Source organism: Cryptomeria japonica, chromosome 5 (assembly GCF_030272615.1).
Source record: "Cryptomeria japonica chromosome 5, Sugi_1.0, whole genome shotgun sequence".
In the NCBI taxonomy this organism is placed as follows: Eukaryota; Viridiplantae; Streptophyta; class Pinopsida; order Cupressales; family Cupressaceae; genus Cryptomeria; species Cryptomeria japonica.
The window spans coordinates 900,008,667-900,035,038 of record NC_081409.1 but is presented as its reverse complement, the minus strand read 5'-3'; the positions used below and the strand labels follow the sequence as shown (position 1 = coordinate 900,035,038).

The 26,372-nt window shown below is 35.2% G+C and overlaps 1 protein-coding gene across 1 annotated transcript; it reads left to right on the top strand.

Moving 5' to 3' along the window:
* Window positions 1–24,732: 24,732 nt before the first annotated feature.
* On the top strand, window positions 24,733–25,284 carry LOC131034699 (subtilisin-like protease SBT1.8). Its single transcript, XM_057966270.1, has one exon. The coding sequence runs from the start codon at window positions 24,733–24,735 to the stop codon at window positions 25,282–25,284; it is 552 nt and encodes a 183-aa protein (XP_057822253.1).
* The last annotated feature ends 1,088 nt before the right edge of the window (window positions 25,285–26,372 follow it).

The window sequence follows — 26,372 nt, the reverse complement described above, 5'->3', positions numbered from 1 at the left end:
TAGATGGAACAATAGCAACACCAACAAATCCTAAGGCTGATCCTAACACTCAATTATAATGGCTCACTAAAAATTGCATGGCTCTTGGAACTTTGCGTAAGTATGTATGAGATGACCTCATTTTTCACATTGAGAAGTGTACTACAATCAAAGAGGCTTGGGATATCTTTCAGAAATTGTATGGTCAAGTTGATGAAATCAGAGGCTACAAGATTGGCAATTAGATCACCAACTTGGATCCCAAGAATTTTGATACAATCCAAGATTATTTCACCAAGGCAAATGAGCTAAGAGAAAAACTTAAGGATTATGGAATTGACAAAAAGGATGCTCAATTGATATTCAACTTGTTGGACAAGCTTTCACCTGAATATGCAGCATTTGTTTCTAGCTTTGCCTTCATTTGATGCTTTCACAGAAATGTTGATGTTGGAATAATCTAAATTGTTGAACATGGGGATTCTCAAGTCTTCAAAGTCTAAGGCTTTGATGGCTAATCAAGGGAGTCAAGGGAATCAAGGAAAATAATCTAATAATAAGAAGAAGCAATCTAAGTCAAAGCCACAACAGCAGAAAGGACAATCATCCACTCCATCACAAGGCGATTTTTCATTCTCTTCCTAGAAGGGGAATCCATCTAAGAAGGAAAAACCAACTCGTTCTTATTGCAAGAAGTATGGTCATGATGAGCATCGATGCCACACTAAGCAAGTTGATGAGCTGAAAAATATCTTTAAGAAGAACAACATCAATTTGGCTTTTGCCTAAATCAAGAAGGAATCATCTCCTTCCACTTCCTCACAGTCTAAAAGAAAAGGGAAATCATTTATGGCTACTGTGTAGGTTCTTCAGAGTAGTGGATACTTCACTTAGGTGCCTCTTATTACATGGGTTCTACAAAGGAGCATTTTTCTTCATTGGAGCCATCAAAGGTACCTCACATTTACATAGGTGATGATACACAAGTTGAGGTAGAAGGAAAAGGTTTTGTTGCCATGGATGATGAAACATTTGATAATATTAATTATGTTCCTAACTTGTCTACCAAACTTCTCTCTATCTACCAAATCACTCACTATGGGAATGGGAAAAAGGTTGAGTTTACACTTGATTCAGTTGTGGTAAAAGAAATTGATTATGATGCCTTGGTAGCAATGGGACAAGTCAATGATAATTTAAGGCTTTATTCATTCTCTAACTTTGTGCCAAGTTCTCCTTCTATAGCCTTGCTTATTCATTCATATTCAGAAAGTAAGCTATGGCATGAGCAGTTTGGTCACCTCAACTACCAATATCTTCAACACCTTAGCACTAAAGATATGGTCATAGGTCTACCTCAAATCAGTTTTTTAGAGGGTTTATGTTCATGATGTTCCATGGGCAAGCATCCCAAGGAGAAGTTTGATAAGGGGAAAGCTTGGAGAGCTTTGGAAAATCTTCAACTTGTTCATAGTGATGTAGTAGGTCCATTTCCATCACCTTTATTTAGTAGGGCCAGCTATTTCCTCACCTTCATTGATGACTACTCCCACTTCACTTGGGTCTATTTTCTTGTTCATAAGAGCAAAGTGTTTGATAAATTTCTATCCTTCAAGGCTCACATGGAGGAGCAATCAAGGAAATTGGTCAAGATCCTTCGCATAGATAATGAAAGGGAATATGTGAATAAAAGACTTGAGGATTTTAATACATTTGAGGGGATTGATATTCAGCATTCATTTGCCTACACTCCACAACAGAATGGAGTTGCAGAACGAAAGAATAGAACTCTCAAGGAAATGGCTAATTGTATGATACATGTATGTTCTCTTGATCCCGCCTTTTGGGCAGAGGCTATCAATTGTGCTACACACATCCAAAATTGGGTTACTTGCAAATCTTTGATGGGTATTGCTCCTTTTGAGGCTTGGGCTAGTAGGAAACCGACTGTGAGAAATTTCAGAGTCTTTGGGTGTCTAACATGGGCTCACATTCCTCTGTAGAAACGTAAGGCATTGGAACCTTAGAGTAGGCCTTGTGTTTTTGTTGGATATCTTGAGGGTGTTAAGGCATATCGATTGTTGGATCCAGAGACACATGAGGTGTTTATTGAGAGGAGTGTTCATTTTGAGGAAATCTCTCCTATCTTAGACTAAATTACTCCTCTACCTTCCTCCATTATGGATAGTGATGAGAGTGACTCAAATGATGAGACTCCTTCAACTCTAACTCATAGGGTTACACCTCTGCAGGGTCCACTAGCAGTTGAAGAGCTTTTTCCTCCACCTCCACCTAGACCTCGTTGGGCTCAATAAACACTTGAGTTTGCGGGTTCTCTTGTTGGGTATCCTTCAAATACATGGAGGACTCACTCATAGCATCAGGACCTTCCACATGCATACATTGTTGGCGCTTCTGATCCACATATATTTTAGGAAGCATCAGGGGATCCTGAGTGGGACCTAGGTATGGAGGAAGAGTATAGTTCCTTGATGAGGAACAACACTTGGGAGTTAGTCCCTCTCCCTAAGGGGAGAAATATGGTTCAATGTAAGTGGATCTATCGGACCAAGTTTGTAGTGGATGGTAGTGTGGATAAGTATAAGGCTCAACTTGTTGCGAAAGGTTTGTCATATGTTCTAGGTATTAACTATACTAAGACCTTTATGCCCATAGCCAAGATGAACTACATTCACTTGACACTTACTATTGCAACAGCTCATGGTTGGGTTGTCCATCAAATGGATGTCAAGAGTGATTATCTTCATGGGGATCTTGATGAGGAGATATATATGGAGCAGCCACAGGGTTTCATCTAGGATTCTTCATTAGTTTGTCGACTAAGGAAATCTCTTTATGGCCTTAAGCAGGTCTCTAGGACTTGGTGCGCCAAGATGGATTCCTTCCTTCTCTCCATAGGGTTCACCATGTGTCATTATAATTGGAATGTCTACATTTTGCGATAGGATGACTCGCACTTGATACTTGTTCTCTATGTTGATGATTTGATCATTATAGGGAGCACCTCATCTATCATTAGCAATGTCAAATCTTCTTTGCATGACAAATTTTCTATGACTGAATTGGGTCTTTTGCACTACTTTGTTGGGATAGAGATTTCACACTCACCTTCCAGGATTACACTTGCGCAACCCAAGTATGCTCTTGATCTACTTGCATGCTTTCATATGGTTGATTGTAATCTTGCATCGACTCCCTTTCTTTCAGGAGTCAAACTTGAGGCTAAGTGCTCTTCTCCACCAGTTGATGCTACCTTGTATCATCAACTTGTGGGTAGTCTCATCTACTTGACTCATACATGCCCCGACATTTCATTTAAGGTTGCATGGTTTCTCGCTTCATGCAGGAACCACATGAGCTTCATTAGAAAGATGCCAAATGCATCCTACACTACATCCATGGTACACATCATTATGGGATCCACTATGTAGGAGGTACAAGACTTTGCTTGGTTGGATACACAGACTTTGATTGGGCTGGTGATCTTGATGATCATAATTCTACTTCCGGTTACAACTTTCACCTTGGTTTGGGCTGCATTTGTTGGCAGAGCAAGAAGCAACATACTACTGCTCTCTCTTTGATTGAGGTTGAGTATTGAGGGGTTGTTAGTGCAACAATTGAGACTATTTGGCTTCAACATATTCTCATAGATTTCGGGTTCTCCACTCCATGACCATTAGTTTTGCATTGTGAGAATTAGAGTACTATTTCAATCTCAAAGAACTTGGTCCAACATCAGCAAACTAAACACATTGAGATTCATATCCACTACATTCAGGAGCTAATTCAAGAGCAGGACATTGATTTGCAATATTGTCCTACAACAGAGTAGATTGCAGACATATTCACCAAACCCTTCACTGAGAGTAAGCTCCAGCAGTTGTGAGCTCTCTTGGGCATGCAAGATGTTTCATTAGGGGGGATCAGCTGACTCCTCCTTCCTCTCTTCTCGGGGGAGTTTTTCTTCTTTGAGGCTTTGTCCTTCTTCTTTGAGAGTCTCTTTGTACATTTCTCTCTCTTTTGGGGGGGATTTTTTTCCCACTGGGTTTTCTCCCTTTCTCTGTATGTGAGAGATTGCATTATATAGGTTTGCATGCTTTTGCATATTGTACATGGGTACCTATCATGGCCTAGTAGTCAGGACCCATCTTGCACTATTGACTTGAGTCTTCATTCCCCTAAGTTGCACTTAATGGGGGTGTTGGTGTAATTATTTATTCTTATAGGATATAATTACACTTTAGTTAAGGTGACTTAGGATAATGCATCTCATCGTAGTTTGGATATGAGACACTTAGGGAAGTTTTCACATAGGGATGATGCTTGTAGGAGAAATTCCACCATTTGTGATCTTATCTTGTTGTTACATTCCACATTCTGTGGGTAATCCACGTCTTGTGGAATATTATATTATTTCTCCTACCTACCCCTACTTTTTCTTACCTACCTTTGTTTTTCATTGAGCCACATGTCATGATTGTGTGCTGACATACCCATTTGGCCTTGCTTATATAATCAAGCATATATTTATTGTATTGGTTAATCCAGTTGATCACTTTTACATATTGATGAGAATGCAGTTTATTATTGTCAAACTATTGTCTCTCTTTTGTGTGTTTTTCATTGCACCCTTTATCTTTGGAAAATCTCACACACTTTTTTGAACAATTTTTATATTAGGAAAAGGACTCCATACACCATACTTCTGTCCCTAAAATAATATCATGTGCATCAATAATGAATACCATTTGAAAGTAGGTTTTGAATTACCCTATTGAATTTTCACCAGTGACTCATGTAGTGCATCTACAACAAATTGGGGGTAATCATAAAACCTGTAATCAATGTCACTTTGCACATCGTAAGTGAGCAACATTAACTCTTTGGGAATCATGGGGTACCAACTATATCCTAATACCAGGAAAACTGCATAGTAAGTTAGTTTAAAATATCTGTATAACAGATCCACCTTGTATGGGGGAACCTCATTTCTAGAAAACTACTATAAATTATCTCTATACCTAGGTCTATGGATAAGAAACCATTTTCTTCTGAAGAGTTCTTATGTAGCATCATACTCAGCCTTTAGGTTTTCCAAGTTGATCTTTGTATCATAATCTTTACAATCTTCTAGGACAAATACTTCCAGTATTGTATCTCTATCAATGTCTAACAACCTTCCATTTGTGGCCGTATTATATCGTCCCTCAACGTTGTAATATTTTCCCAAAGCCTTGATCAAGTATACATTGAGAAAAATATTAGGAACAACTAATCTAGCCAGTCCCAATCTCCACAGATTGCACTCAGAAATTACAGACTCTGACTTCACATAAAAACATCTTAAAATATGGTGCCCTTTGACTTTAAAATACCTCTCCCTACACTCAAACTTCTTATCCACAAACCTCAAAACACCAGCCCCTGCCCTAGGTCTATATGATGACCCGAGCAATTGAGCAATTAAATCATCATGGAGGCTTTTATCTTTCTTATATCTCTTGGTTTTGGGTTCTATAGACTCTGAGTTTTTTGAAAGGGTGTACATTTTCCAAATTGACTCAAAACTACCCTGGACCCTAACAATATTTCAAAAAGGGCTACACTCAATTCCTTTATCAATCTCTTCGAAGAAAATTAAAGGAGATGGGTAACAGAACTTGCTGGAATTTGCCTTCCTTTTCTAGTCTTTATGTCTGCTGAACATCTTCACAACTTGGTTTCTTAGCTCCACATCAGACCCCTTTTCTGTAATTTGTGATCGGAATGGTTCAAAACTTGAACTAACCATCCCCTTGCTCATAAATAGAACTTGGGTGAAAAATGATGGTGCAAATGGGCATTACACAAGTTTAAATATGTATCGTTGATCTCATATAATCGACAACAGGTGGTAAAGTTCAAATAACCATACCCGAGGGAGCTATCGATCACAATCACTTGTCTTGTTACTTTATTTTATTTCCTCGGTACTCATCAAGATTACATAAGCCACTTTGGTAAAGCCCGAGATGACACGTTGGATTCCACACAACCACCACACTTTGCTTATTTCTATTTCTCTCGGGACTTGTTGAAGTAGAGAACAGACATTCATTGAGTGTCGACTATGATTTTGTTGTAGGCACAATATCTTTCTTGGATACTCATTAAACATAAAATAGAATACTCATTGATTTTTGAGTACTCTTCACCTAGCTAACTCATCTTGGCACTCGTTCAAGTTAAGAAAACATTTCTACCAAGTGCCAAGTTAATAATTTAGACATGTACCATCTGCCACATTAGGCAAAAGCTCGGTGCCATCACAATCTTTCTGTTGTTTGGGCCCGACCTTAGGATAATCAAGGCATGTGACCAAATACAAACCCTTTAAGTTACATGCAGGAGGGACAAAATCTAATCAACCTAGGATATGTGAAAATAATAACCAATGCAATACTAGTCGAAACAATTTCCTATTAAATCCATGACTAGGAGGGATATTTTCAAAAAGAAGTGACTTAATCAAAAAAATGAAAAACAACAAGAAAACCTAAATCTAAAGAATCTATTTAAAAGGGTCCTAATATTGGCTCTAGTTGGGGACACTTGAGCCAAAGGCTCAAGACGACAAACTGAACTCTGGGAGGTAGACCCAATCTTACCAAAATCATATCGACAAGGCGTATATACAAATAGACATCCTAAAAATACTGTGCATGGAAGCTTAGCTAAGAAAAAATGATTTTGAGGAACTTTCCATGCACAAGAAGCTCCAACATTTCACCTTCAACATTTTCAAGAAAAAATAAGTATCTTCACCACTTTTTCCTGCAATCACAAATAGGCCCATCCACAATAGTTCAAACTTTCCATGATTTCCTTTGTCTTTCATCCTGGTATTCCACTGCAGAACCATATCTCCAACATTGAATTTTCTCTCATTAGTCCTTTTGTTAAACAAGTACTTTTATTTCTATTGCATCCTTAAATATTTCTTCTTAACTTGGTCTGTGATCTCATCAAGCTCCACCAGTTGTTCCATCCTTTCCTACATCAGATCCTACCTTTCATCATACTCATGCATAAATTTGTAGACAGGTAAGAGATTGTTGACTAGTATTCTAGCTTCAGATCATAAACTAGTTGAAATGGAGACTTTCCTATAGCTTTCTTAACCATCAATCTATCTATCCACAATGCGGACTTGAGCTTTGAATTTCATGCTCTTTTGTTTTTCTCCAACATCCTTTTTATAATTTTCATAAGGCTTTTATTGCTTGAATCAACCTACCCATTTCCTTGAGGATGATATGGGGCTGAATAAAAAATATTCATTCCATAAGTGACACAAAAGTCCTTAAATTCTGCAGGCGTAAAGCACATAGAATTATCCACCACAAGTCTGGCTAGTATTCCATACCTTGTAAGTACATTATACATCAAGAAAATAGTAACAATCTTGCTTGTAGCATTTCTAGTGGGTATAGCTTCTATCCACTTAGTAAAATAGTCAGTGGCCACTAAGATCCATTTGTGCCCACCACTAGACTTGTCTATAATTTCTCCAATGAAATCCATACCCCATTGATAAAAAGGGGCTTCTACATGCAACAACCTTAGGGGTAACGCACTAGCAAATTTGAGCCTACAAGAAAACTTTTGACAAGCCTCACATTTCCTTGTGTAAGCATGTGCATCCTTCAACACGGTAGGCCAATAATAAATTGCCTTCAAAATTTTGTGAGCAGTTGTGTGTTCTATAAAATGTCCACCACATACACCTTCATGCGGCTCTCTCATAACCTTCTTGGATTGATTCTGATCCAAACATAGGAGTAACACACCATCCCTATTTTTCTAATACAAATCACCCTGAATAATAACATACTTCTGGGTTCACAACTTTAGTGACATCTTTTGATCATCTTCAATCCCTTCAGGGTATTCCATATGTTGTACGGAATGAACAATATCTGTGTACCATGGTTGTCTCGCTATACTAGTGATCCTATCATTAGACACTTTTATATAATTTACTTGAGCAACATCAAGATTGGACTCAACCATCAACTTTTCCAATCCTAGTCCTCTAACCAACTTAGTGATTTGTATATCCAAACTCCTATATTCTATTGATCCACCTACCCCTATGCCGAGTCACCTCAAATTGAGAAAATACATCTTTAACTACCAAATTCGGTACATATGCAACAACTTTGGCACATACCATGTATGATATAAAGGTCTTTACCACTTTGACCAAGGCATATGCCTGTTTCTCCACTATATCATACTTACATTTTGTGGTGTGCAAGGTTTTACTAAAGAAAGTAATAGGCTATTCAAACCCTTGATCATTCTTCTGTAATAATAATGTAGCAATGGTGTGGAATGAAGAAAAAGAGAACAACTGGAAAGGCTTACCATACTCCAGGGATTTGAACACTGGGGCTTCCTTGATGGGCCTTTTAATACCAATGAAATCATCCAATGCTTCCATTGTCCAATCAATCCTGGCTCCTTTCTTTAACATTTTACCAATAGGTTTCACAATCTCTACAAAGTTAGAAATAAATCTCCTAACAAAATTTATATGACCAAAGAATGATTGTATTTCCTTTACAATCTTAGGCATTGCAATCTTGTCAATTGTTGCTACTCTTTCATGGTCTATTCTCACTCCTTCTTTAGAAACAATAAGTCCCAACAACTTACCTTCTATTACACCAAAGTTACATTTCTTAGGATTCAATGAAATACCGTACTCCAATACTATTGTAAAAATATTTTCAAAGTGTGCACAGTGGTCTTCATTATGTTTTGAAAAAGTAGTAAGATCATCTTGGTAATCTACCATGATTATATTTTTCAGGTCTGCAAATGCAACTCCATAGCTCTCTGAAATGTTGCACCATCATTAGTCAAACCAAAATAAATTCTGACACAAATATAAGCTCCCCAAGGAGTTGTAAAACTTGTCCTGTATTTCTTTGACTCCTTTACTTTCACTTGGTTATAACCTAAAAAACCCATCCATCATGGATAAGAGTTCACAACTAATCACTTTCTATAATATAGCCTCCATGTTTGGTAAAGGATAATTGTCCTTTAGTGAAGTAATGTTTAGGTTCCTAAAATCCACAAACAATCTAATGTTTCCATTCTTCTTTCTGATAGGCACTAGATTTTAGACCTAGGAGGAATGTCTAATCGGCTTCATTATTCCCCCTTCACTTAATTTGGCCAACTCTTACTGCATTTAAGGAGCTAAAACCAGGTTGATCGAACTTTGTTTCTGCCTAAATGGTTCAGCATCAGGTTTTAGATGTATTTCATGTTAGAACAAATCCTCTTTGTAGGCTTTGAGGTCATCATAATACCATGCAAAAACATTCTTATATTTCCTAAGCAAGGAAATCAACATTGTCCTAATTTTGGGACTTATCCTTTTCCCAATGTATACATTCTTTGGAGTCATTTCAGTTCCCAAATTTATCTCTTCTAAATCTTCTTTATTCACCACTATAAGTTTCATAGAATATCTATCATTCCCATCAAATACTCTTTGAAGAGAAGCCAACCCTCGTAGAATCTTGTTAGTTTTCAGCTAGACTATTTCATTTTCAAATACAACCTACTCACCATTTTCTTCCACAACCAACATGTTGAAATCAATCTCTTGAGTCTGATATTGATCAATGCAATGCGGAAATTTTAGTAAATCATTATCATCATCCAAAAACTACCAGCTGGAAACATTATCAGGTATTGATGGTCTATTTTTAATTTCAACCTTTGATATTCCCGCAAAAGTAGTGTCATCACTCTTCAAAGCTATATTAGCCAAAAAATTTGTCATAATAGTTTTTTATCTTTCTTCCTAATCAATAGAAAAAGCATCAAAAACATCAATAGTATCCTAGATAATGAATTTATTTTGCTTTAGTTGCCTATTCCTTGATGAGTACCTGGATCTCACCTGAGAAACTACAACTTTAGAATCCCCAAATATAGATAAAGCCTTAACACCATTCTTAATTTCTATATTCAAACACAACAACAATGATTCATATTCTACAACATTATTTGTGCACTCAAATGATAGTAAAAATGAATACTTGAAATTCTTCCCATTTGGTGCAATAAAGACTACTCCAGCTCTAGAGCCTTCCCTACTACATGCTCCATCAAAATACATTTTCCATAATCCTTCTTGATTATTAACAAACTCATCAATCATTGGGTAGACTTGTATTTTGTAGGATTGGTTCTACTGGTTCTACTCTGAATTTGTCAGTATCAACATCACAAAAGCATGCCAAATTGTTACGGTCAATTTCATCTATAACTTGCTTAGACCTTTTTTCTTGGTCAATTTGAACCAATCAATCACCAACCGGAATAGTGGCATATGATAGGTCCAATTGCACATTACCCCCAATAGTTGTTTTCCATTTCCTAGACAACAACATACCATAATGCGGGGCGATGTCAGCTATAGTTACATCTGTAGCTAGGAATTCAGAAATCATCACAAGCATTATAAATATAATACTAATTTATCCTAATCACAAAAACTAAAATGCAATGAATCTATCCTAAGCACACTCAATAGAGACATGAAACAAAAACATTCAAAAGAAAAGATCATGCAAACCAAAGATGTGATTTGAATGCTTCTTCATGTGGCTCCATTGTCCTTCTCTCTTCTCCAAATAGCCTTTTGTTGTAGATCTCACCTTCAAGTGCACAAACCTAATGTGAAAGCAAGATTGATATTGGCACAAGAGTACTAGAAGAAGTGATTTGACAAAGTGATTAGAAATTCAATAGTCTGATTACCAATTATTAGCTTTGATTGATGAAGATCATCCAATTTATAGAAGAATTGGAGAGATGAACAAATTAGCATGAAATGGATATTAGAAGCAATTAATTTCAAAATGGCAAAATTTAGTGAAAATAAGAAGGTTATGACACCTTCTATGTCATGAATTATGACATATTGCCAATGCAAAGCTTAGAGAACTAGAACCTTATGACATCTTGCTATGTCAAGAGTATGACGCATGAAGCACAAAAATAGGGAGAACTAGAGACAAGTTAATTAGGTGGAAATTACAATTAGGAAATTAGAACATAGGTGGAAATTAGAAATTAGGAAATAATAAAAATTAGAAATTAGGAAATTAGAAAATGAGAAATTAGGAATTTAGTGAATTAATTAATAATGTGTCATTTATTAATTAATTCACAAAAGAGGAATAATTAGCCAATTAAATTAAACATTTAATTACAATGAGAAGACTTAGGATAAATAAACAATTTATTAATCCTAAAGGAAGAAATGACACACACAAAGTTAAATGATTAAATCACGAAACCCTAGAAGATGAATTAGGTCTTGATGAAAGACAATTAGGTCTTGACAAAAAGATAATTAATGCCGATTCGATTTGATCATAATTTTGAATTGATAAATGATTTGATTGACAAACACGCCAATTAACGAGGAACAATGACAAATTGATCCAAATTGACATAATTGTGACAGACAATGATCGATAGCGAAATGATCACAAAATGACAAAATTGACAAGAGGACAAGGATTGATGATAAATAGATTGCAAGATGACAAGATTAAAAATGACCACGATCGATGACAAATCGATCGCAAAATGACAAGATCGAACATGACAACGACCGATGACAAATCGATCACAAAATGACAAGATTGAAAATGATAAAGATTAATGACAAATCGATCAGAGGACAAAACCCTAACTAGGATTGATGATGTCCAAAATGATAAGAAATTAGCACGCACATTGATGCGATAGGATAAAATCGATCAAAATCATGATTGGATAGTGTTGTCGACAAGACCAAATTTGAAAGTGAGACAGAATGAAGAATGTAGAAGAATGACTCGATGTTCACAAATGATAAAAACCAAGTGCGTGACATAGGAGAAATGTTAATGCGACGCAAAAACCTAAAATGAGGCAATGCGCAAATGTTAAAGCATGACTCCGCAAGCGTTGACCATTTTTAGGTGTCTACAACATCCATTTTGTAAGAAGCCTCGAGATATGATGCCAATTTCACTTCTAAACCTTGTATGATCCCTATGATAGGAATTGACCTATTATCCATTGCATAACATGTAGCATAAGGGGTATCAACTTTTAATCCTAGGTCCTTCATGACTTTTGTTTGCATCACATTTATAGTTGCCCCATAATATATCATACAATTTCTCACAAGATTATTATTTATCAATAGAGTCAAATAAAAGGGATCAATCTAAGATGGACACTAGGTGACAGTTGATCCTAAATAGACCTTGAGTGTTCCCATTTTATTTACTTGACTAGTATTTACCTATTTATTTACCTTTCCCTAGGCTGACATGATAGATGTCGACTTGTTTGAGCAATGAGGGATATTTGAAATCAAAGATATGGCACTACTTTGGCACCCTTGAAATTTCATCATTTCTATTAATGGTACCATAACCTTAATATGTGAAATTTTGCACAACATCGAATGTAGGAAAATTTTGCAAAGGTATTGAGTCATTATTGCTTACCTCATTCAATCCACCCTTGTTATTTTCAATAGGAGAAATAGGTTTATCCTTACTGACCTCAAGATATTTTTCCTTTTTGTTCTCATACAACCTCTTCTTCTCGTCCACTCCTTGATTTGTCACCTTCCCTTTGGCTAGGGATTCCTTCACAAACAAGCTACCTGGTTGTCCTTGTTCAACATTACATAGTTCTATTTCTCTATTGATATTTGCTTCTGGCTTGAGCTACAACAAAAACTATAAATGCACTAATTTATTGTTCAGACGACCTTCTCAAATTTATTTCTTTTGAAGTACATCTTGAAATGTCAGTGTCTATCTTCCCCACCACATAATCTTTAGAATCAGAGAATACTTTCTGCTCAAATGTAGCATGATGTTGCCTTTTACTATTCACATCATTATTATGCATCTCATCATCTGATGAGTCATACTCATGTGATGTAACATCATGTCCCAAGAATAGAATAATTATAGTGTTCTCATCATCACACTATTGATTGCAATTTTTCCCATCATGTTATATTGCCAAAGCAACATTGCATTGAAAAGGTGAGTGAGGCAAGTCACATGCACAATACCAAAGGGAATCATCTACCATATTAGCACTTGATATTTTCAAGGGATCATGAGTATCTTTGTTCATAATTAGCCTTTGATTATTTTTATTACCGATGGGTTTACCTTCACGCCAATTTTTGTGATAAGGCATATCATGCAATCTGGGTCTATCATTTCTCTAAAAAATGGGATTATCATTTGGTATTCCTTTCTCATATCTCACAAATTTGCAACTCAAATCCTTCAGAGTAGACATTACCTTGTCAATTTTATCTTCCTCTTTCAATTTCTTTCCTTGATGTCATTTATGATTTTGTAGGATTTGTACTTCATCTCTCTTTCTATTTTTACCTATAGTATTCTTGTTACTTTCAATAATAATCTCTCCTTTGAAAGTACCTCTCAAAGATAGGGTTTGTATCGACCTTAACTCATATCTAAACTTAGGATCAAATACCTTCATGTAAAATATAAAGCACATCTACCTCAAGTGATGTGGTATCTTGTTTTTAAGATCCTTACAAACCTTGTACTGAATTTTTCTACCATTTCATTTTGATTTTTTTGAATGGTAGTCATCTCCCCCAACTTGAATCTTACATCAATGTGATCTACATATTGTTCCCTAAATACTCTGAAATTCAGGCCAACTATTGATATGTGCATTCTGAAGGCTCTTTATACCAGTCTCTAGCATCATATAACAATGACTGCATAAAAAAGTTCATAAGGACATCTTCATGTTCAACCTCAAAATTATCCATAACATTCATGAAAGCCTTAATATGGTCTTCAACCATCAATCCAGTACTCCCTCAAAATTTTGGTAATTTTGTTCTTATGCCATTGTCCATAGGATTAGGATATCCCTGAATCCCAATAAAGTTCAATTGCCTATATTTGTCTAAATGAAGAGGAGGTCTATCAAAAGGATTGCATCTTGCATTCTATTGAATGCCCGCCTCTTGGTTTGGTTCATTTTGAGGACCATTAGGGATAACATGCTAGGAGACTAAAATGTGGGAATTCAAATGAGTAACAGGAACTTGGACTCTAGTAATTGCATTGTGTTGCTGAACCTGCACATTCTGAAATTGTCTCAACAATTAATCATACTGTTGTTGTTGTAATATTAGTTATTCATACAATTGTTTTTTTGGGGTATCTAATTGGTGAGGTGCTGGTATTCAGTTGACTTTAGGCATTATGGTTCTATGGTCAAGTATCTAGGAAACTGGTTGACTCATAGGCATAGAAACAATAGGTACATTAATAGATGTTGATAGAATAGGAGGAGGTAACCTTGTGTTTTCATGGTTTACACTCATAGGTTGTGGGCCTTCTTTGCCTCTTAACAATTCAACATGGGATTCACTAAGTACTGTTCATTTTGAACTTTGGGGAAAGTAATGGTTCAAAACCTTTTTAGTCATTTTTTTTAGATCTAGTATCCTCTTAAGGAGCTCAGCTCCCCTTACCAACATCTCTTGTTGGGTATATTTCTCTTCTAACTCATCAACCTCTTCCTTTAATTATTGGTCAAAGAGTTCTCTATTTTTTATCCTTGAGGTTTAGCATAGATTTGAGTCAGTCAAAATAGCTTTCCCTTTATCTGGAGATGTTGTAACACTTATCATGGGCTCAGTTGATATAAGAGGTTCCATGCTATTATTCACACACATATCAACAAATAGATCCCTACTTTTTTTCCCCCTTGTTTCTTCTTCATCTCATAATTGACCCTTACAAGTCTCTTCATATAACTCGACTTGGAAACCTTTCACCAGTTTCTCTAGTCTAGCGTTAAAATCTCTTACTTTGTATCCATGTGCCTCCTAATCCTTGGAGGATTTCTTAAGGGGCCCAGTGTAAGAGGTGATCTTGATTCCCTCATCTCCATAATAAGAAACCTTGTCCCCATCATCATTATAATGATAATAACTGTCCCCCTTGGAATTTCAAATTAATATTTGCAAGACCTGGGAGATGGTTCATCAGAAAATGACCTTTGATGACCATACATTAAAGGAGTTGCAAAATCATGTTAACTATCAACCATATCAATATTTGCAGTTTGTGAACGCACATTTTTAGAAGAGGAACCATGCCTTCCTCTATTTCCTTTGGGCTTCCATTTCCGATTCTTCTCTTGAAAAGGTGAATTGGGGTGTCCTTGATGTAAATATCTCCTCTCGTACATCTTGTCTTTCTCTTGATTCATAGAGAACTGTAATCTCCTAGTTCTAAAACATTTGGAGACAACTTCACACACCACCTCTTCCTTGCTCATACAAGATTAGAGTCTTTTAAAATAAATAAGAGTCACGACCCTTTATCAAAGGATAAAATAATATATTTCTCTAGCAAGGATAACATGGTAGGTCTAAATAGTCAAACCTAAGTCCATATATTGATCATACAATAAATCATGACTCACTCCCCAGTAGAGTCACCATCTTTTTTGGTGTTTTTTCTTGCAACCCTTAGTCCTAAAGATAAATGAACTCCTAGGTTATGGGATTAAAAACCTAGAACATTTGATTTGCATCGTCACCAGACTAAAGACAAAAAAATGCAACATAACAAGGCTCTCACAACCTTCTTGACTTCAATCTCCACCATGCTCAAGAGGGTATTCCTATTTGCAGGGCTTGCATTTGACAATAACCTCCTAAAATAAACTACCTATAGGCCTAACGGAGATGGATTAGGCCTAACAGAGATGGATTGTTCTCATATACAATATTCTATATGCTTTGTAAACAACTGAGAACAAATAACTCAAAAAGTAACTTATAAAACAAGAAAGGGAAAGGGAAAAGAAAGATGAATTTGATTTGGAATGTTTTAGAAACAAGTTCTGAGAGGTAGTAAACCAATGTCTATCCATTGGTATTGAGTCAATTCATAAATCACAAATGCAAAACCAAATAGTAAATTACTTTAGATTAATAGGATTTCAAAACACTAATGCCTTACATTAAAACAACTCCCTTTTCTATTACATAAACCAATCTTGTTAATCCATAACATATTTATTAGATTCACTATAATTCACACATAGATTTTAATTCCTTCCTTGAAGGAAACCCGTACGTACAATCACACATTGATAGAAAAATGTCAAGACAAATAAAAACATCTTGAATATTTTGATTTATATGAAATCTAAAGATACAAAGTGGAGATAATTTCTACAACAATTTTACAGTATACTCATGAACTAACTCAAATTACTTAGAAATTTTTGCACTCATTCTTTTAAGGAATTTTGTACTAGCGTTAGACTATTCTACCTCTCAAGAAAATAAGAAAATTTAGAACCCCTAATAAAACCTTGGTATTCCTTTTATATTGGTCAGGAATGTGAAAAGCCTTAGGCTATTTACATGTGTATAGCCTATTCTTCTAATTGGTCTTTTCTTTCCAAAATTTACCGAATGGATCCAGTCGCCTCTATTTTGTCCTAATGTGTAACCATCTGGATGGCCATGTGTGGTAGACATCATGCCTAGATTAGAGAGCATCAATGGGATCCTACCACCACACCAACCATGTCACCATTGACCATGGGTGGTTATAGATGCAGAAGATACGAGCTCGAGTGGCTTCCACAACTCATCGTGGTAGGGGAGAACTCTGAGAGTGTGGGTTTGTGGCACTACCAACCCAATTCCTCAGTGTCTGAATTTCCCACTATCTCCCTACACTTCTAGATCCAAAGGAAAAATTTTGCCGCTAGAGGTCTAGTCCCTACTGTCTTTTCAAGCTCCGTTGTATACCAATTACTATAGCTCTGGCTTCACGCATATGATCATGATCATGAAAATCAGCCTTGCATGATTTTATTCCTTCAAATGTGTGTGAACCATTCTTCATATCCCTACATTTGTAACATCTATTTTGAGTATAAAACTCAAACATCGACATTTTTGGCATGTTTGACTGACCCTGGACCACATTAATGGTCATGATACATTCATATGATGAGCTTACCAATCGATGAATCACCCACCTCACCAGATTTTAATACAACTCAGGCCTCACTAAATATATTCTAGGTATCTCATCATGTATCAATCTGACAACTCATTTTTCCCACATTCAACACATGATCACCTTCCTTTCTTTACTCAATTCTCGATGAAAGTAGCTTGAGCACCTCACTGAGTTTCGAGTTGCTAGCTAGATCTCTGTTTAGCACACAACGCATTGTTCTCTTATCTACTTGAGACTCACCGAAGTGGGAAAACAATTCCCACCGAGTCCCGAGTGGTCCCATAATCATGACCACAAAACACGGAGCCTGAGCAACCAAAAAAGTGGGATCCACCAAAGGTCAAAATTTCCAATTCTTCGCTTTATGACTTGGGACTCGGTCATAATAGAAAATACATTCTTCCAAGCGATGAGTTTCTTCCCAAGGAACGCCTTTGAATAACATGTAGGCTGAGTGGCCCCATAATGCTCAGGACCCACTTTATAATTAAATCCTTTATATTTTTCTTTTGTAAGTTACTGGCTAAACAATATAGGCAAAGGTTGAGGACCAATGACATTTCTCCTCCTCAAATAGCAATTTTAAAATAGTGTTGATTGGGACGCCAAGTTTAGCAATTTAAAAGAACATTCCCGCTAGTTCAAATTCAAAAATCTTGCACAAATTCAATTTTTTTAAATTTTTTTTATAATTATTATTGGCTAACAGACACCTATAGCCGAGTAGATTGTGCAACCTTACTATTGTGACCTTTCTATTATACATTTCATTCAATGAGTGTAATTTTATTGAAGTAATTTGTGATGAAGATAAACATGTTAATAAATCTAAAAATGTTACTAAAAGTGATAATAAATGTTGATAAAAGTGATAATGGAAAGAAAGTTAGTTTGAAAATCATGAAAACAATTGGGTATCAAGGTCAAGGATTAGGAAAGCATGAACAAGGAATGAGAAAGTCTACAAAGACAATAATGGCACCTAAATATGAAGGCCTTGGATTAATTGGTTAGAAGATAAGTAATTTTTTCTTACCAATGTTACAAACTCAAACAAATCAATTCAAAGAATTTAGTGTTCCCATTGCCATAGAAAAGATATGTGTTATAATATTCACCCTTGCAACATATGTTGTTTGAAGAATCATTCTGAAAAGACATGTTAGAATAAAGAATTGAAGAAGAAATATATAAAAAATTGTACTTGGATGGAGGTTTGATTCAAGTTGGAAAACACTTATAGGTATGATAAAAAATATGTTCAAGTATAAAGTTCATATGTGAAAATTGACAGCAATCATGGAAGTTTTATATGTTCAAATGACATAATAGATGTTTTGTGTCAAAGGAAAATAGTGTCTAGAAAGATGTCTCAATATAAGTGACATTGAAATAAGTTTTGGATTGAAGTTTTGAATTTTTGAATGTCAATATTTAAGGGACTGTCACAATAGTTGAAAGAAGCCAAGTGAAAAGCATCATAGTTGAAGAAAATATTTGAAGATTGTAGAGATAGTTTGAAGATATCATACAAGAAAATAATATGAGTGAGTTTGAAGACTGGGTTGCAACCATAAGACAAAGAAGAGATAAAAGGCAATACTCATTAGCAAAGCAAGTTGAGTATTATGAATGTTGAAACATTCATAGTAAACTAAGGGGGAATGTTGGAGAGAATCTATTTCTCCCCACTAAGTTAGTTTGAATATATAAGACACAATTTGGGTATATTGTAAATATTGATGTAATTTGTGGTAGAAATTAAGGGGAGTGTAGAAATATCTAGTAATATCTACCACCATCAACATTAATTATAAATGTTGGTGAAATAAGAAGATTCTAGAAAATGATTATTGAGTGAAAGATGAATCTAGAAAATACATCTTCTTTCTAAAATACCTCTATAAAAGGAAGCAAATCTAAACCAATTTATATAGGTTAAGTTTATGTACAATAGCACATCATATTTTTTGTGTTCAATTGGTTTAGTGTTTCTCCATCTATTCTAATGCAATATTCAAACACTTAATAACAATTTTACATCACATCTTGATGAACAAAATCATATATAATTATCGTACTTTTATTAACCAAAACTTATTTTTACCATTAAACTCCAAATATTTAAGAATAAAGCAACATATGAACATAAAACAAAATCAATTGACTAAGATGAAAAAATAATATGCAGTATACTTAAAGCACCTAAGAAATTTTTGGTATGCGGTATGCCAAGATCAAAATATACAAAAATTGACAATTGCTGGTTAGGGTGCAGTGAAACAAGATAAGGTTCTTGAATTTTCCTTGATGTCCTGTAGTGCGAAAAAGAATGAGAAAAAGATTTGCCAGAAGAATCAACATCAAATTTACTGTCTATCCACCAAAACTCCTACAGACGAGTCTACATTGCTATGAACTCTTCTCGAAGATATTTGAAACTTCATCATTGAATTGAGAATTCATCGAAATGTATATTTGTTGTTAGTGTAATAGAGATTCGACAATGTGTAAACCCTAGCAATTGGAGGGCGCAATGGTAATGTTGATAGATGGGAATGGGAAATAATTATATCATGAAAAAGATTTAGAGAGCCTCTATGCCCTTGGGGATTTATGTACATTTTTTATCAAATTTAATTTATTGTAGCATATTATTGTGAGGGTGAGACTCATTCTAGTAGCTCATTATGCAAATCCTTCCAATCTCACTAAGCAAAATCACACATCTTGGAAGAGGGAAGCATAGTGAAGAATCAAAAGTAAGAAGATGAGAATGGGGTGGAGAATGATTCTTTAAATAAGGAAAACTCTCACTACACAAATATTTGAATTTTTTTTTTTTTTTCTCAGATTTAATGCTTGGCAATAATTTTCCTTTCTTTCTTGGATCAACAAAAATGAAAAAGAAGGTATAGAGATCTTTTGTCTAGACTAACCTTGAGATCATTTTTTGACAATCAATAACATAATCCACTACCCACTCGAGTCTACTTAAAAATCATATTCTTCAATATTCAAAAAGTTAATAATAATTTTACATCACATTCTTACCAAAAATCTATAAATAATTATTTTATTTTTATTAAGCAGGACTTATTGTTACCATTAACCTCCAAAAACATAACATGTGACATAATTAAAGCTCCTATGGAAGTTTTGGAATGTCAAGATCAAGATATCCAGAAATCGACAACTGTTGATTAGGGCACAATGAAGGAAGATAAGGTTCTTGGATTTTCCTTGGGGCTGTGTCTTGTGAAAAAGGAAAAATATTTACAATTCGAGTATTGTAAATATTGATGTAATTTGGGGTAGAAATTAAGGGGAAGTGTAGGAAGTATCTAGTAATTCCTACCACCACCAGCATTACATAGAAATGTTAGTGAAATAAGAAGAATCTAGAAAATGATTAGTTGGTGAAAGATGAATCCAAAAACTACTTTGTCTTTCTAAAAGACCTCTATAAAAGAAAACAAATGTGTTTGATTGGTTTAATATTTCTTCATTCACTCAAACACAATATTCAAAAAATTAATAACAATTTTACATCACATCTTTAAAAAATATTGTAAACAATATCTTATTTTTATCAACCAAAACTTACCTTTTCCTATTAAATTCTAAATAGTTAAGAATAACGCAACCTATGCACATAAAACATAATCAATTGACTAAAATGGAAACAATAATACGGAAATCGACAACCGCTGATTAGGGCGCAGTGAAACAAGAAAAGTTTCTTGGATTTTACTTGATGCCGTGTAGTGGGAAAAAGAATGAAAAAAAGATTTGGGAGAAGAAGAGCGAGCGTGCATGACCCGATACATGTCGACGGGGAGTCTCAAATTGTTACCGTCAAACTTCAGTGTTTGTCCACCAAAACTCCTACAGACGAGTCTAAGTTGCAACTGTAAAGTGCTATGTATCTTTACAATATGCCAAACGAGTCTACATTGCTATAAACTCTTGTCAAAGATATTTTCAAACTTCATGATTGAATTGAGAATTCATCGAAGTGTACATTTGTTGTTAGTGTAATATAGATTGCGACGATGTATAAATTTTTAAAAATGCATCATGTGCGGTGTAATGGTAATGTTGATTAGTAGAAATGGAAAATAATTATATCATTAGAAAAATTACATTTAAGTCAATTTTTTTATTTAAGAATAAGGAATAGGCTTACTCTTTAATATACATAATATACATCTTATTTTTATAATCTATGTTCAAATTCCGATACCCATCTCAAATAAGAACATAGATATTTTAACCAACATGAATAAAGTTTACATATCAAGTATACAAACACTAAAATTGGAGGATGCCTCCTAAACAAATCCTTCTGGTTGGTCTTGAGTGTGTACCTTACTAAAGATCAAAATGTTGAAATAACACTCTAAGTGTTCATAAATTCTCAATTGATGGACAAGGATTGGTCTTACCATTCAATGCACTTAATTTGTAACTTACCTATTGTACTAATTAATGATCAAACACAGAAAATATTTTGATAGAAGACTTAGATGTTTCTTAAAACGACATGAACAAGATTTTAAAATGAATTATCTATGTATGAGATAGTGTAAATGCACTCTAAACTCTTGGTATTGAGCCTATGCCCTACATTATTTTTTTTAGCTCCCTTTATTAGTCATAGATGAGAGATATTTATGAAGAAATAACGAGTCTAACAAACATAATATACCATTATCACAAATTAAAAAATGAAAAAAAACTTTATAAAAGTAATGGAAATGACTTGTTTAGTTTTCCAATACGAAAAAATAGACCAAGCATGGGATCCATAGAACTATGCATAGTATTTAGTATAAATTTTTATTCCGTTTTCAATTGGAAGGTAAGAATTTTCCAAACAGGGCGAGTGAACATTTTTAGAAAGAGAAGGGGGATAGTTATTATTTTCGGTATCATTTGGTAGCAACATGTGGATTTGCATAGAATAGATGTAGACACTTGTTACAAAAAAATATTTAATGTTTGTTCACAATATAATTAGTTTTTTGTTTTTTTTAATTATATTTTTGCATGAAATTTTCACAATTAAAAAAAGTAAGAAAGTAATATGATTAAGGACCTAGATGAAAAAAAGATATTATATATTAAATGTATAACAACAAAAAAATCTTTTCACTCATTCATTTAGTTAGTTCTTACAACATAAATAATCACTTTAGTGATCCCTACATTGTTACTAAATCCTATATAAAGAACAATAAAAAATAGTTCTTTAAAATGATGTTAATGATATATTTATAGGCTAAATGCCACAATATAATTAATTGTGAAGTCATCAAAGAGTTTCATATGGTATGAAAATATTGTATCATACAAAATGACAAGTGTCTCATCTGAATACTAGTTGTTCTCTTCTCCTTCATCAACATGGTCTTCTACTTATTTTTTGCTACTATGATGCTCATGCTCTTACACCTTAGCACTTTTTTATTACCTTCTTCTATATTTTCGTTTTAGTCTACCATTCCTTTACCATCCTATTTTCTCTCCTTAATGATCTTCATATTTTTAGATTAAATCCAATCGAAAAATCATGTTAAATCCAATGTTTGACATAAGTGTTCAATGAAAAGTGCTTCAATGGGTTTGGATTTTTTCTATTATTTAATCTCATGTTTTAGATGTGACATTTTAGATAACCTGAGTAAGACTTATGTTTTGATTAGGGCCATTTATATCTTGTGATCTACCTAACTAGCTTTTTGTAAACCACACAAAACCAATTTTGTCATTTAAAATAAAAATTACAAGGTATCATGTGGTAGTTAGGTTTATTTGCAACTTCTAGTTTCACTATCTACATAAACAAAATGTTCATCTCCTATTACATTAAAGACATGTGTTTGTGTGTGTGTGCGCTATATTATTGTTTGTGATGTTCTTTTCATGAGTTTCTCCTTTAGCTTCTTTGATAGCAAGATTCTTTGACTTAATGTAAATTTGTGTATGTATATATAGTTGGATTATCCATTGTAATCTTAATATGATGAGCCTTGGTGTTATGCAAAGAAGATTGATGAGTTGTAGTAGCTTCTTTAGAAGCATAATATTGAGCCACCTTCATCTAGTTTATCTTCTTCTACCAGTTCATGACCTACACATTCTAGGTTTGCTTCAATGGCAAGTGGTGAAGACAAGATGAAGGGCCATTCTCTCTTTGCATCCACACATCTTCACTGCACTCATCAAGCCAACACTAATAATTTCATCAGTACACCATTAAAGAATCTTGCTTCCTCATTTAATCTTACAATTTTATTAACACTCACCTTTACTATATATTTAGAAGGTAATAAAATAACGAAAATGATTTTTTGTGTTGTCCTTATTCTTTCTCTCTAATCAAATATCCAGCTAAAGGTGAGCTTTTAAAATTGTTCATGTAAATCAGAGAAAAAAATCTGAATATTTTGGAAGACAAAAAAAAATAATTAAAAGATATATTGTTAATTCTATTTAAATGTGGACTCTTCAACAATTATATGGTCACATCGCTGTAAAAAAAAAAAATAGTAAATAATTGTTCCACTTTTAATAGTGGAAATTCACGTTTATATTTGGCAATCACGTTGAAGAATAATGTCCAGTAAATAATTGTTCTACTTTTTAATAATGGAAATCCACGTGCTAAAGCGGGCGGGCATTCAATTCCTCCCATTGCAATAGAAAAATTATTGGAGCTCGATACTTCTACAAAGGCTACAAAAAGCACCACCAGATTAACAAACCCTTGGAATACAAATCTCCAAGAGACAACGATGGGCATGGCACTCATACAGCTTCCACTTTTGGAGGGACCGCAGTTCCAGGAACCAGTTTCTTCGGCTTTGCCAATGGGACGGCCAGAGGGATGGCCCCTCAAGTGAGACTGGCCATCTATAAAGCCTGCTGGGAAGAAGGTTGCTCTGATGCAGATACGGTTGCTGCCATGGAACAAGAGATTTCTGACGGCGTCAACATTATTTCTATCTCAATTAGTTCACGAGATAGGGCATTTTACAAAGATAACAGAGCTATTGCAACATTTGGGGCCATTGAAAAAGGGATTTTTTTTTTTTTTGCCTCGGCAGGCAACAATGGATTTTATTTTAGTGTTTTTGTTTTGTTGTCTGTGTTTCTTTTTTCTTTTGTGCTCCATCTGGGGTGTTCCCTGTTTAGTTTCTGTTTGGTTGGTTAATAGTCAGTTTTTGTAAAACTTCTGATTTCAGATCTATGTAAAACCTATTTATCTTTATCAAAAACAATAAACTTTATTTGTTATTTGTCTACTCTTCATGCCCTGGATTACTACGGTGGGCTCCAGCAGCATCGATAGAGATTTCCCAGCATCCGTTGTTCTGGGCAACCAAGAGATGTACAAAGGCACTTCCACTTACAGCCTTCTAGAAGATGCCACCTTGCAACAGCCTCTGCCATTGGTTTATGTATCCACCAACATCAGCACAAGCCGTTGCCGAGCTGGCAGCCTTGATCCCAATATGGTTAAGGGCAAAATTGTGGTCTGTGATTGTCTTCGTTCAAAGAAGTGGCGAGGGCAGGGGGTGCAGGAATGATTGGTGCAAATGATATGCATCACGGGTCACTACAGCGCATTACCAATCCGAACATTCTACCGGCCATCAGCGTGACTCTTACAACTGGTGAAAAAATCAAGGCTTACATCACCAGCACAGGGAGTAATGCAACGGCTATCATGAGTGTCAAAGGATTGAAAGTCGTGGGAAAGGAAACAATGGCTGTGAATGTTCTGGCAGCATACGCCGGAAATTTGCCCTATAAGTTTCTTTCAGGGAGTTCCATGGCGTGTCCTCACGTTAGTGGCATAGCAGCGCTAATAAAAGCCATACATCCTACATGGAGCCCTGCCGCTATCAAGTCCGCCGTCATGACGTCATCCTACTTGACTGACAATGCTGAGGAGCTGATCCAGGATTCATATGATATGGAAGAAGCCAAACCCTTAGTGTTCGGCTCCGGTCACGTGGACTTATCTACGACATGGTACCTGAAGAGTCAGCTTTCTCAAATCGCTCTTCTCACAAAGGAGTCAACTTCCTGTCCCAACTTTCCCTCAAATTCACTTGGCTGTTCAGCTTCCTGAGCCTTACGTATTGGAGTCATTATATATGTTTGCTGCTGTGTATTATTGTATGTAACAAGAGAACAGAGATTAATACAGAATTCCCCTGTTAATGTGGACGTAGCCAATTTGGGTGAACCACCATAAAATTCTGTGTTGTGTCTTTATTCATTCTTTCTTTCTTTCTGTTTTTCTGCACTTTCATTTTTCATTTATTCGCTCTTCATAATCAAACAATTGGTATCAAAGCTCGGTGGTGAAGCTGGTTGGGAAATTCGGTGTAAAATTTCCAGAATTATGGAAGAAGCGGACAAGTGGAAAATTGAGAAATTCGCAGTTTAGAATTTCGGACTTTGGAAGGTGCAGATGGAGTCACTGCTGATTAAGCAGGATCTTGCATTAGCGTTGGAAGGAAAGGCCAAAGGACAAGGCACTCTATCTGACCCAGAGTGGGAAAAAATGGACAAAAAGGCAAGAGCGACGATCTTTCTTTCATTGTCCAGCAATGTGTTGTTTAATGTCTCATCGTAGAAAACCTCTAAAGACTTGTGGGATAAACTTTCATCAATGTATGAGATGGCTTCAGCATCTAATAAGGTATATATTATGAAAAAACTTTATAATCTGAAAATGAAGGAAGGTGGAATTATGTCAAACCATTTGAATGAATTCAACACCTTAGTGAATCAATTAAATTCAGTTGGCATCACTTTAGATGATGAAATTAAAGCAATTTTGTTATTATGTTCGCTACCTAATAGCTGGGAAGGCGTTGTAATGGTTGTCAGCATTTCGGTGGCAGCCCAAAACAAGTTGAATTCTGATGATGTTGCAGGTACTCTTCTCAGTGAAGATATGAGAAGAAAGAATCAAGAGCCTTCTTCCGGAGAAGCTTTGATGGTAGTAAGCACTAAAAGGCATCAAGAAAGAGGAAGGCCTCAAGAAAGAGGCAAGTATAATAACAAAAATAGGTCTAAATCTGCAAAGAGATCGAAATCTAGAGGTCGTGATGGCGAATGTTGGTTTTGTGGTAAGACTGGCCACACTAAAAGGAATTGCCGGTCTTACAAGAAAGCACAAGAAAAAGTGCGGGACAGCAAAGTTAATGC